We start from the raw sequence: 13534 nt of genomic DNA, 5'->3' as shown, positions 1-13534 counted from the left end.
TCTGGTGGGGAAACACACAAATTCGAAAGGGATTTACATTAAAGCTTTCGATTTCTTGTGTAAACCCATTGATCAGGGAGGTTTAGGTTTTAAAGAAGCCAATAAAGTAAATCAGGCAATGATTAGTAGGATAGTTTGGAGGTTAGTTATCCAACCCGATGATCTGTGGGCTCAAATCTTGAAGGGTAAATACTTCAAAAAGACGGGAGCTTTACATTCCAAAAAGAAATCACATACTTCTTGGATATGGAAATGCATCCTTCGGAGCATTGAGCATATAAAACGATATAATATATGGGAAGTAGGGGACGGAGCATCAATAAACATATGGGAGGATAGATGGCTTCTAGCAAGATTACAGACTTTGGCTAACTCAGTCCATAGGTCAAACACTCATATAACACTTGTGTATGAATTGATTAATCTAGATACTAGAAAGTGGAACTTACAATTATTACAATCAACTTTCGATATTGATCTAGTTCAGGAACTAGTTAACATTAACATGTTCACTAACATGAATGGTCATCTGAAAAAGATAAATTGAGATGGACCTTAACAAAGAATGGTGAATTCTCTGTCAAGTCTTTATATGCAAAACTTTTAAATCCCTCAAACTCTGTATCTCATTCTTCTAAAAAGTTTTGGAAAGGCTTATGGAGCATGGATACGTCACGAAGAGTTAAACTTTTTATCTGGAAATGCTTGCAAGACGCTTTACCAACTAAGCTTAAATTGGGTACTGCCAACGAAAAAGATAGAAAATGTGTTTTCTGCAAGACTATAGAAGAATCTACTTACCGTTTATTCTTTGAAATGTGATTTTGCAAAGACTGTTTGGAGCTTACCACCAATGGCCACATAGAGAGTATTTCTAAACCAACTTCATGCTAAATCTTTGTTAGAATATTATAATGAATGGCAGTCAGGATACTTAAATTCTATTTCTATGGCCCTAGCAGCAACAAAGTGTTGGTTCATACGGAAGGAACGGTGTCTTAGAGTTTTCGAAGATAACACTAGAACACCTGCTCAATTAGCTCTAGCTATCTCTAGACACTTTGCTTAATGGCATCCAGAAAATAGACAAACAATCCATGAAACTAATAGAATTACTCATCAGAGATATTTACTGGCACCTTCCTGTTGTAAACACTTTTAAATTAAACTGTGATGCCTCTTGGTTATCTGAAAACACTAATGCTGGTTTTGGATTTATCATTCGCAACTGGACATGCACCTTTCAAGTAGCAAAATTTGGATGGTGCAGAACCTTCTCAGCCAAAGAAGCAGAAGTTGTAGCTCTTCTTAGAGCAACACAATGGGCCAACAGAAATAACATACAAAATCTGGCGATGGAGGGGGACAATCAAGCAACAATATGGTATTTACAAGGAAAGGAAGCAACGGCTCAATGACAATGCATCTCAATCTTAGATGAAGTCAAATTGTTAACAGACCAACTGGTATCTTTTCAAGGATTTCAGCATGTAGATAGAAGAGCAAACAAGGTGGCAGACTTGTTGGCTAAAGAAGGGCGAAGATCGAGTAACACAACTTCTTGGACTGATCAAGCTCCTAGTTTTTTAATTACCGCAATTAATTTTGACACTGTCAAAGCGTATGATATATGTAATTTCAATAACAATGCTTTTGTATCTCGTTCTGTTGAAGTTAATCCACCAAATTCAGTCATTGGAAGAGCAACTCATCATGAGTCTGTCTCTGAAGAGTCTGAATTCGCAGATTAATGGAAACTCAGTAATATAAGTATAATTTTCAAAAACAATATAATCATAATTATAAGTAAAGGGATGGAAACAATCATAAAGCGAGCCATCAATTTTACTTTCTTTCCAGTAAACCGGTCGATTCTTCAACTGTTGGTGAAGGTGAAACATAAAACCAAATCTCCCTTCAACTGTTGAGAAATTCAACTAAGGATGATACTTGGTCTTCTAATTAAAAACTCCTACAAGAAAAATCAATAGAGATTTAAAACTTTAACAACAAACAAAGTCTACAACAAAGAGAGAAAATAAAATCCTAATGACAAAAATGAAACCCTAACTACAAAAATATATAAGAAGAACAGTTAATACAACTAAAAAACAAAGATGAAAAATAAAATGGTTGAAGAAAAATGGTTTTGAGTTTAGATTGAAAAAAATGGGTTTATATGAAACAATTGGATCTGGAGAGAAGAAGAAGACAATGATTATTCTTCCTTGTTCGTGGCTATGTGCTTTGTTTCATGAAAATATTTTGGTTTTTGTAAGATAGCAGATGGATCTGGCTAGTTCAGACAGAAATGATTTTTCTTCCAAAGAGCTCGGTTGTGAATGAGTTTACGAGAGAAGAGAGACGACGAAAGAGGAGGAAAAAATGGATAAGTTTATTCAGTGGAGAGAGATAATAGTTCCCCAGAAGATAACCTTGGGCGTAGAAAGTAGGTCCCGCACCGTAGAAAGAGCTACGGTCATCGGTCAAAGAATGGGTCTCTGTGTAAATGGTGAAATTAGAATTAAAAATCTAATTCTACGACCAACATTAACACTCTCGGCTGTGCTCAGTATCTTTATTAGATCTTAGACCGTTTTGAACGGTCCACAGTCAATTGACCGCCATTGAGGGTCGGGGATGTGGGTCAGAAAAACCCCATTTTCCACTAGTGTATAATGACTAAGCTTAATGAACATTTATTCATACTTGATAAATTTCGGTTAATGACACTTTATTGTTCGGAATCAAAATCATGATTCAAGTTTTATCATTTGAAAATAACCTGGAACAGTGATACGTGTCGTTGATGTTATTCGTGAATGTTTCAAATCGATTTAGAGAGAAATATAGAACTACTATAGATTCAGATACAAGACAGTGTTATCAGTCTTACAAACTGGGAAAACTGTTATTAGTTTGAACCTATATTACATGTACTCCTACACGTAGCGGAGTAGCTATATATCGACTTACATATTTATGGTACGCATATTCTTATGCACATCATGTGAAAATCTGTTTTAACTCGTGAACCATATCGGTATGCATACTCGTATTGATAGACGCATTTATGTGTCTAATATAGCTCATTTGTATATATTGTTAGTGCTCGATATCGTACTTATTTGGTTATTTTATTTATTTGTAGGTGTTTTTGGAAGAATAAGGCTTTGTGGCGAAATTGGCTAAAAATGCGGCATTTGGACCTCCGTTGATAATGTGCCGGAAGCGCCCCAGAATTGTACCGGAAGTACCCCAGGAATACCCCGGAGGAACCCCGAAAAAAGTGCGGAAAATGTCCCAGAGAAATCACTATACGGACCCTCGATTTTGGATAAGGGGTAACCTAATTACTAAGGGGTGACCTATTTCCAGGCAGCAGCTAAAGGGAGAACAGCACAGGATAAGGGCACCCACCTTCTTCACGTTTTGAATTATAAAATTGGCGGGAAGTTCACTGGAAGATTGATAATCAAATTTTGATGGAGTTTTAACGAGATTCAATCGCCGAAATCAGTTGGGATGGACTTGGATGGACTAAACAGGCCTAGTACAATCGATTGGAACCAACCAATTGGGATGGAATGGCCGAGAGAGGGTTTCAAAGTCTCAACAGAGAGACGTGTTCTGTTTCGAGTTTAGAAGATTTTTGAGAGATTTCTAGAGGACTTTGACGCTGGATTAACATGTACATGGTCCTATTCAAGTCTAGGGAAGAGTTTGGTAGTTATTATATAGCTAACAGCACGTGAAAAAAATTAAACATAACTGATTATCGTTTCAACCGCAGAGAAGAAAAAGAGGAGATTTCATCGAGATATTTGGGGTCTGTGGGATATATAAGTGTTGGTTTACATCAAAGAAAAGTTTGGAAAACCTTAGGAGAGAGTTTAGAGTCGATGAGAGCCTAGGAGAAGCAATTATAGAGGAGACAGCGTTGCTGCTGCTGCTGCCATTAAAGCTTCTGAAGAACACGAAGAACAGACTCGCAGAGTCCGTCGTTCTTCAGCAGACTTATTTTCAATACCACTGTTGTTGTTTCACAGAAGTAGATAGTTATCGTTTACAGCAGTCTTAAATTACCATACTCTTTTGTAACAGTGACCCCTTTGTAACGGTGACGCTGTAACACTTTCACAGCGTTACAATTTCCTGTTTCATCTTATACATCAATAAAAACACCTATTTTAGCCATGAATTTATCTTGTGAGTGTGTTTTTGGGATGAGGAGCTAAACCCCTTAGCCAAGGCGACGGAGGAAGCCATTGGTCCTTATTTATGGTATAATTCTAACTTTATTATTTATTTGCAATATTATTACATGATTATTTGCATGGAATTTTTATTGGAAAATTGATTTTTATTGAATAATTGTGATTCATTTTGATGGAGCATGCTTAGTTTAAGACTCTTGATGTTTCATGCTTGGTGTTTACATTTATTACTTCAAAAATCTACAAAAGGCATAATATTAGAATCACTCTAAAAGAAAAATTGCATGAATATTAATTATTAAAATTTATCAAATAATGGATCAATGGTGGAATCCAAGTCTTGGTGTTTTTCTCTAAAGGTTTGAACTATTTTATTTATTTGCGTGTTTAATTTAAATCTAGAAAAATTGTTTTCTTCACAAGTCTGATACGAATCCGTTTTACCACTTCAACTACAATCACTTTTGATAAACCATCACGTATGCAAACAATTTGGAACTGTGAGAACAGGGAGTAGTATCCAAACTGGTACATGTACCAAAATAATTTTGTGTCACCGAACTCGGTTTAGTATCGGTACGCAAACCAAAATTGTTCTGTAAACTCCGAAACCAGTGACAGTCTTAAGGTTTCAAAACCGGAACGCATACCTAAATAGTTCTGTTAACTCCGGAACTTGGTTTGGTTAAATATTTATAAACAGGTACATGTATTGTGACTAAACCGACTCACGAACGACAATGATATTTGTATCTTGTACACCTACTAACCATGTCGATTATTTTCAAGTGCGATTAAATTATTTCTATGAGATACTTTTCATTTGATTAATTCTATAAAAACAATAAACTTATTTGATCACATATTTGTGACTCAAGGTTAATGTCCTATGTGTTCATAAAAATGAATATTAAGCTTTTAGGTTCAAATCGGATAGTTTCGGCTAACCACGTTGAACATGGTCTTTATACACGGTTCGGTTACGGTTTCACCTAACCAGAGTGTATATCTTGTTTATGTAAATCAGATTCAAAGATTTATCTAACGGTGGATATTGTTTGCTTGGTTCCAAAGCTATCTTAGCTTAAACCTAAAGCAGCATATGTTTTGAATGTCTATAAAAAGGGAACTTCAAGCAACTGGGATATTTGAATCCCGACACTACATTTTGGTGTGTCCTAGTTGTATTTAGAGTTGTCCTCTTCCTTTTACCGACTACAACGACTTCATAGGGATTCGTGAAGCCAGGTCTAGTTATCTTTCCTTGATAACTCGTGTATCCTGATCGATTGTTGAGCTACTCACTTGATCAAGATAAATAGAAATCATCAAAGTTATCTTCGTCTCAAACTTTGTTGATTCCACAGGTTTTATACTTGTGAGGTGAATAATAATCTAGGCTGCACTTCGGGTTGCATAAGTCCGGATTTTGAGGTTATCTAGATTTGGTCTATTGCTATCGATTTCCATCACCTTTGATCAAACTATTTTATTGTAAAAGGAAATCATATATAAGATTAATCCGTGGGAGGCAGATTGGTTCAAAATCTTCAATTGAGTTGAAGCAACTCTTAGTTGGTGTAACGTCAGCTAAGGGAATCAATTGCGCGGAGTCCTGCTGGGATTCAAGAGGCGTAAGGAGCACGACTGTACCTTAATCGGTGGGATACCTTTTAGGGCTCAACTACATTCAGTCCGAAGTTAATTGGTAGTAGTCTAGTGTCTGTAGAGGCTTAATAAAGTTTGGTGTTCAATCTGGACTAGGTCCTGAGGTTTTTCAGCATTTGCAGTTTCCTCGTTAACAAAACTTATGGTGTTGTGTTATTTCTTTTTCCGCATTATATTGTTTATTTTTATAATTGAAATATCACAGTTTGTGCGTTGATCAATCATAGTATAATCATCCGACCTAGTTTGTTGGATACGACTTGATTAATTCTTGGACATTGGTCTTTGGTACCGTCCAAGTAATCTATTTATTATTAGGTTCACGGATTTAGTTTTGTAACCATTCTAATCACAAGAGAGAGAGATATAACTCTAGATATTATTCATTGATTGAGTTTAACTCTCAGAATTGTATTGAGTTTGTCCATACAGATTGTCCAAGAAAAATAGTGGTGGTATATTTTGGTATCCTCGCGTTTTCAATTGGTATCAGAGCAGGCAAACACGTTAATACCTAATAAATATGTGTTTGAAGCAGTCTGACTATATGGACAGGAGTGAAATCTCGATAAATGTATCGCCAGCATTTGATGGCTCAAATTACTTATGGTGAAAATTGTTATGCGTTCCTTTTTACAAGCCCATGACTTTGAGACATGGAAACTTGTAGTTGTTGGATACAATGTGCCGACAATTATTAGGGACAGAAACACTGTTGAGAAGCCATTAGGAGAGTATAGTTAATCCGAGATAAGTGCTGCAAAGCATAATTATGACAAGTTAAACACTATTATCCACGCCATAATCCCAGATATTCAGCACCATGTGACATCGTGCACTAAGTCTAAACATGCTTGCGATATCTTAGAAACCGTATTTGAAGGAGATACCTCAGAGAAAGAAGCTAGTCTTCAAAACCTAAATTCTGACTGGAAAAATCTTCGTATGTCTGATGAAGATTCGTTTGATGAATTTAATCAAAAGGTGTCTAGAAGTGTTAATGCATCTTATGCGTTAGGGAAGACCATTCCCGAAAAGGACATTACTATGAAAATTCTCCGATCTTTACCAGCAAGATACGAGTCGAAGAAACATGCCATCATGGAAGGGAATAACTTTGAAACACTTTCTAGAAATACTCTTGTTGGAAAGTTAAAGATCTTTGATCGTTAACTGCAATCCAAAGCCGGAAAGGATATTGCGTTCAAGACACTGAAAAATACTAAAACTCTTAAAAGTGAAAGTGTTGACAACTCTGGAGATGATCTTGTTGATCCTTATTTTTTAGATGAATATCTTGATAACTCAATATCATTGATCACAAGACAGTTTAGAGAACTTCTTAGGAAGAGAAGTAAATGATTCTCCAGAGAAATACCCCTAACATCAGCTAAGCCACATAATCATATTTCTGTCAAAAACAAAGATTCTAATGATACTGACGATGAGGATATGCTACAGTGCTTCAAGTGTAAAGGGTTCGGTCACTTTGCCACACCAAATCGTAAAAAATACACTGGTAACAAGAGTCTTGCTGCAACACTTGATGAAACATCTGATCATTATGATTCCGAAGAGGATGATGGTTCAAGTGTAGTATACTCTTGGGAGAAATTGTCAGTTTTGTTGAATGTAGCAATACTCATATCAATCTTCATAATTTAGTTGACGACTCTTCATCAAAATCATTGGAGGATGTAATGGATTTTTTGTTAATATTTCAGGTACCCTGTGTTTAGCTGCTAGTGTTGTTCCGGGATCAATCTCCAAAACGACATGTCCTTATTGTTCCAGTGAAGGTCACATACTCTCACAATGTTTCAAGTACAAACATAAACTAAGGTATGTCAACAAACTGCAACAGATAATGACTCCGTTCTTCAACATCCAAGTAGGAATCACTCTTAATCTGCTAAACCTTCTCACGAATCACACATTGAAACTTTAATTTTGACTAACGTCAATGACCTAAGACAATCACACCAAATTATTGTTTCAGACTCGCTTTCTTGAATCCTTGGTTCGACCACACATGAGATGCAATATTTATTATAAAATCGACTTTTATTAGAGGCAAATAATAGGTTTTACCAGAAATCAGTTAATATATATTTACTTTTAATTATTGGATAAAAAGTATTTTTACAAGAAACTAGTTGGAAGCCTAGCAACAAGCTGAGTTCCAACAGCGTACTACATTAGTTGAACATGTTGCCGTGCTAGTTTACAAGCGGGCCTAATGAGGAACCATCCAAGAGAGCCGAAATGCATAGGAGGGTTGATTATGCTGAAGCCTAGTATTTTATTGATTTTTATTTTTTATGTATTCTGTCCCTTTCTCAATTTTTTCATTTTTTTTGGCCGTAACTCATGAGAACAAAATGATATCCCTCCGTCCCACTATTGATCGACCTATTTACTTTTAGATTTTGTCCCATAATAAATGACCTATATCACTAAACAAAGAAATATTTCTAAAATTATCCTTTTAATTGATTATAAGAAATACAAAAAATGCGTATAATCTGATAGGCATGTTTATATTCATTATGTAGGTGTTTTAAAAAGCTTTTCAATGGTATGAAGTTTGCGAATATCCGTGATGTACTTTGAGAGATAGATCATTTCATAATTTCACTAGTTATCATCCATAAGAGTATAATTGTAAAAAATACTTAAAAATACTTTTTTTCTTTGTTCGCCTTAAAAATTGTGCAAAATTGAATTAGGTAAATTAGTAATGGGACGGAGGGGGTATTATAATTTTCGATCACAAGGGTTGTTCTTCACAAAATCATTCTGGGTAAGTGGGCTCAATAAAAATATGAAATGCTAGAAGAAAAGGCCCATTTTTATCCATCCAAGTATCCAGGCCTCTTCTTTCTTAACCGTTCTCAACCCTAATTTCACAGTCATATAAATGCATCCTATCTCCTTCGCTGGTCCTCTGTAACGCAAACACAGAGTAAGGGTTTTAGGCTTACTTTCTATCTTACACAGTAGAGAAAGAATACTTATACAGGGGCTAAGGAGACAGCATCATCTAGCTGTCCACCTCGACAAAGTTTCGTACTTAGTCCTGGACCTAGTTAGTAAGTTCGCGAATGATTCGCGAATCATTCGCGAATTTTTCCGTATCACGAATTTTACCGTTTTATTCGCGTACGTTTGCAACTCCGAACCCAAGTCGCGTATTATGTGGCATTCCCGGATTATTCACGAATCGTTCACGAATTTTACGTATCCCGAATGATACGTCCGCTTAATTCGCCATAAATTCTTTAGCTTTTACTTTTCAAAGATCCCACTTTTTGGGCTTTACTGCCTCCCGAGCATACACGACCGAATATTAGACGTGTTGTAATTTTTATGAAACAAAAACGACTGAAGAGATTTGAAGGTGAAGGTGAGAGAGATCTCAAACTCACTAACCAAGCATCTAAACCACCATACGACGTCCTCTTGGATAACTAATGTTGTATATATTATTAATATCATCATATTAAGTTTATTTTTTCTTTAAATAACCCACACATATGCATAAAAATTGGTCTATGACCTTATAAATACAAATTATTTGTTATATATAGATACCGAATTTTCAGAGCCGAACTCACATTTATAAATCGAATTATACACGTACGTATGCCGTTCCGACTTACTAACGAATCACGTCCCGTTGACCGAATTTTGAACCGAATCTGGATTTTACAAAACCGTATAATACCGTATAATACTCGTACGTTTGACGTTCCGTACGTTTGCCGAATCCCGAATTGCTAACTAGGGTCCTTGACCTCCTAACTCAATTAATATACTACCGTTTTTAGGGTTTTCATTCAAATCTTTGTAAGAAATGGCACCAAAACCATCAAAAGCAGACAAGAAGATCGTTTACGATAAGAAGCTTTGCCAATTACTTGATGATTACACTCAGATATTAGTTACTGCTGCTGATAATGTTGGATCTAAACAGTTGCAAGGTATTCGTAAAGGACTTCGTGGTGATTCTGTTGTTTTAATGGGAAAGAATACTATGATGAAACGTTCTGTAAGACTTCATGCTGAAAAGACTGGAAATCAGGCTTTCCTTAATCTCATTCCTCTCCTTGTTGTAAGTATTTCTCCGTACTTTTTCAAAAAAAAAACTTTGTAGTGTTGTGATTTCGAGTTTTGGTTTTGAATTTGATTAGTATTGTTTTGAAAATTCAGGGTAATGTTGGATTAATCTTTACCAAGGGAGACTTGAAAGAAGTTAGTGAGGAAGTGGCTAAGTACAAGGTTTGTGTACTTGCAGCTTTTTTTTAATGTTTTTGGATAGAAATGCTTGTGGAATAAACTGCAAGTATGAAACTTTAACTAATGCATGCTTGATATGATATACTAAGCAAATGTTCACTACAATGGAAGTTTGATTATCTGATAATATAACCAATGTCATGACCTAGGTTAAATCGGTACAATTGTAGAAGTTGAATGAATTGTTATGGGAAACTTGTGGTGTTTGAAACAGATTGAACTATTGTGTTCATTATTCTTGATTCTTGAGTATAAGTAAGATTTAGGGTTTGTGTTGTTATCCACTGCCTTGGTTATTAAAGTTGAGTCTGATTTCTTGCTTGAATACCTGGAATATATATGGTTTGTTTACTTGAGTTTCATCCAATTGTTACTTTTCAAGGATGGTTGAATGTTGATAGGAACATAGGATTTTTGAACCACTATTACAACTATTGTTCCTTACTTGATCAACATCCTGATTCACTTTAAGATTGTATTAAAATAACTATGTTTTTGACCTTGTGCTATGAACCAGATCACGTAGCGAGGAAATTATGCTTGGGACTGTTGTGACTTGTGAGATAAATATGGGAAATCATTTTATGTCTGTCTATGAGTTTATTTTAATCACAAGGAGCTTATGGTTTCAATGTTTTTATCCAAGTCTATTGAGGGCCCCCGTTTACTTTGATATGTTCGCTCAACTGAATATAATAACTAGAGAACAAGAGAATTTTAGAACAATCTTTGACGATTTTGATCACGTGTTGGTATCTATCGAGGGTCCTTGATCTTGAGAACTAAGTATTCTGTTGTTTGAATAGGTTGGAGCTCCTGCTCGTGTTGGGCTTGTTGCCCCTATTGATGTGGTTGTTCCACCTGGCAACACTGGTTTGGATCCATCCCAGACTTCTTTCTTTCAGGTTTGAAATTTAATTTATTGAAGGTTTTTTTATACAGAATTCAAAGTTTGTGCGTCATTCTGACAATCTTTCACTTATCAGGTTCTTAACATCCCAACCAAGATTAACAAGGGTACAGTTGAAATCATTACTCCTGTTGAACTTATTAAGAAGGGGGAAAAGGTCGGATCTTCTGAGGCTGCTTTGCTTGCAAAGTTGGGTATCAGGCCATTTTCATATGGTCTCGTTGTTTTAACTGTCTACGACAACGGTTCAGTCTTCAGTCCTGAGGTGCTTGATCTTACTAACGAGGACCTGATGGGGAAGTTTGCTGCTGGTGTTTCCATGGTTACTTCCTTATCCCTGGCTATTGCATACCCCACTCTTGCCGCTGCTCCTCACATTTTCATCAATGCATACAAGAATCTGTTGGCTGTTGCTCTTGCCACAGAGTACTCGTTCCCCCAGGCTGAGCAAGTGAAGGAATATTTGAAGGTTCGTGTGTTTTTATTGATTAATTTTAATGATTGCTGATTTTCTCGGCTTAAAATTTGTGTAATTGTTTTTCTTTTAAATTTCAGGATCCCAGCAAATTTGCCACTGCCGCTCCAGTTGCTGCTTCTGGTTCTGCTGCAGCTCCAGCTGCTGCTGCTGCCAAGGTGGAAGAGAAGAAGGATGAACCTGCTGAAGAGTCTGATGATGACATGGGTTTCAGCTTGTTTGATTAGATATCTTTCCCTGTTAATTATGCTGAGCAAGTATATGTCTGCTGTGTTCATGTTTGAATGTTTCCATTTTAGGATATTTAAGTGATTTTGTTGTGATGTCCTACTACAGTTTTTCTTGTTGGATTATAGTATATGGTACAGTATTGTAGAATTTTTATATTTATTTTATGTTTTTCTTTTAGATTATCTCTGAATACCGTTGCTCACAGTCTAATAGGTCATGGATATCTAAGGTAGAATTATTCTTTTACACAGGCGTTTGAAAATCGTATAATTGGCTTAATTAAGTTAAAAAGTAGTTTGGAAATCAAATTCATATGAGAAAATAGACTTTTTAGAATGATTTCTTGAGAATGATATCTATTTTTGGCAGTGACTAAATGTACCCACACTTAAACTAAATACAATCTAATTTTTAAAATTTAAATATTATTAACCCTATTGATGTGGGTAACGGAAACCACCATCACCATCTTCCTATAACTTTGCTGTTCTTTTTTTCTAATCTACTTTTTGGAACTCTAGCCATGAAAATCATTGATGTTGATCTCAAGGAAGAAGGATCTTGATCAAATGAATAAGAATCTTGATCAAATACGTAATGTCTTTTGCCGTTTGGTGCCAGTAATCCAATCATGTCTAATTAATTTAATTACACGAACTAACTGAATTAGCCATGTTTCTTCTAATTAAGTTTTATGATTGATATAGAGTCCAAATATGAACAGAGAGTATTGCATCGAAAGATACTCCTATAATTTTAAGAGGAAGGATCGGCTCAGAGACTTATAATGACAGAGTTCATCACAAAGTCGTACAGCCAATGGATTTCTCCACAACGAATGGTTGAGATTTAAGCACAAAACACGCGGGTTTAATAACTTGTCTATGACCCGTTTAAAAGTTAGAAAGATGTTGATTGTTGACTTTTATGTTATTTTCTCTCTCTTTGCCTGATATTTCTTCATTCTCAGTTCACATGGTTTTCTTCCATTTTCGAACAACAAAAGAAATTAATCTTAATAATCTATTTTGCAACCAAAATCTTTGGCTTCTGTTAAAAAGCTTAGAAATCTCGAAAGTGATCTCATATTTTTAGATCCGGAACACATGAAAATGAAACTCTCGTGGGTCATAACTAAGATGTTCAATTAACTTTGTTATATACACAGCACAAACCAAGAATTTCACCATCATATTATCAGCAGTGATACAAGCCGACTTTGAAAACCTAAAACATCCATATATAAATTACACTGGAATTAGAATTGTTAAAAAGAAAAAACAAGCTAGCCCCTAATTTTATCAATGTTTCATCTTCCAATTCGATGTAATCATCACCAGACACAGCATCGTATATCATCAATTAAACCGGTAAGCAGTAATTTCTTCATTAGGTCTAGTATACTAAGGTAATATATTCTCATAATCGGGCAAAAATTGTATCACTATCAGCGATGGATTGAATCTTTCCTCTGACATACTAAGTTTTTAGTGCCATTTAATGAACATAATTAGAAGGCACCCAAAGAAGAATCTGGATGAATCGAGAGAGGAAAAGTTAGGAAAGATAATTTGGTAGCAAAGAGAAGATAACAAAAGTAAAACGGGTCATGGATAAAGTTACAAACCCGCATGTTTCCTGTTTAATCTTAGCCATTCGTAATGGAGAAATCCAGTGGTAGTACCACTTTGTGATAACTCTGTCATTTTTAAGGCTGTGAGCCGATCGTTCCTC

General features: G+C 35.6%; 1 protein-coding gene across 2 annotated transcripts; it reads left to right on the top strand.

Annotated features, from left to right (window-relative positions):
* Positions 1-9688: 9688 nt before the first annotated feature.
* On the top strand, positions 9689-11908 carry LOC113319198 (60S acidic ribosomal protein P0-like). Of its 2 annotated transcripts, XM_026567471.1 has the most exons (5): positions 9689-9999; positions 10098-10166; positions 10991-11089; positions 11171-11563; positions 11650-11905. In XM_026567471.1, exons 1-5 carry the CDS (start codon positions 9742-9744, stop codon positions 11794-11796), a joined length of 966 nt encoding a protein of 321 aa, XP_026423256.1. In that variant the 5' UTR covers positions 9689-9741; the 3' UTR covers positions 11797-11905. The 2 variants fall into 2 exon arrangements, with proteins under 2 accessions (XP_026423256.1, XP_026423257.1); XM_026567472.1 differs by lacking the exon at positions 10098-10166 and having other exon boundaries at positions 11650-11908.
* The last annotated feature ends 1626 nt before the right edge of the window (positions 11909-13534 follow it).

The sequence above is a fragment of the Papaver somniferum genome, chromosome 10, assembly GCF_003573695.1.
Source record: "Papaver somniferum cultivar HN1 chromosome 10, ASM357369v1, whole genome shotgun sequence".
Lineage (NCBI taxonomy): Eukaryota > Viridiplantae > Streptophyta > Magnoliopsida > Ranunculales > Papaveraceae > Papaver > Papaver somniferum.
This window is presented reverse-complemented; position numbering and strand designations above follow the sequence as displayed.

Bases quoted from the DNA above. Each gene is read 5' to 3' on its own strand.
- LOC113319198 (XM_026567471.1), top strand. From the start codon at position 9,742: ATGGCACCAAAACCATCAAAAGCAGACAAGAAGATCGTTTACGATAAG. The intron at 10,000-10,097 runs GTAAGTATTTCT...TTGAAAATTCAG, and splicing joins ATCTCATTCCTCTCCTTGTT to GGTAATGTTGGATTAATCTT. The intron at 11,564-11,649 runs GTTCGTGTGTTT...TTTAAATTTCAG, and splicing joins AAGTGAAGGAATATTTGAAG to GATCCCAGCAAATTTGCCAC.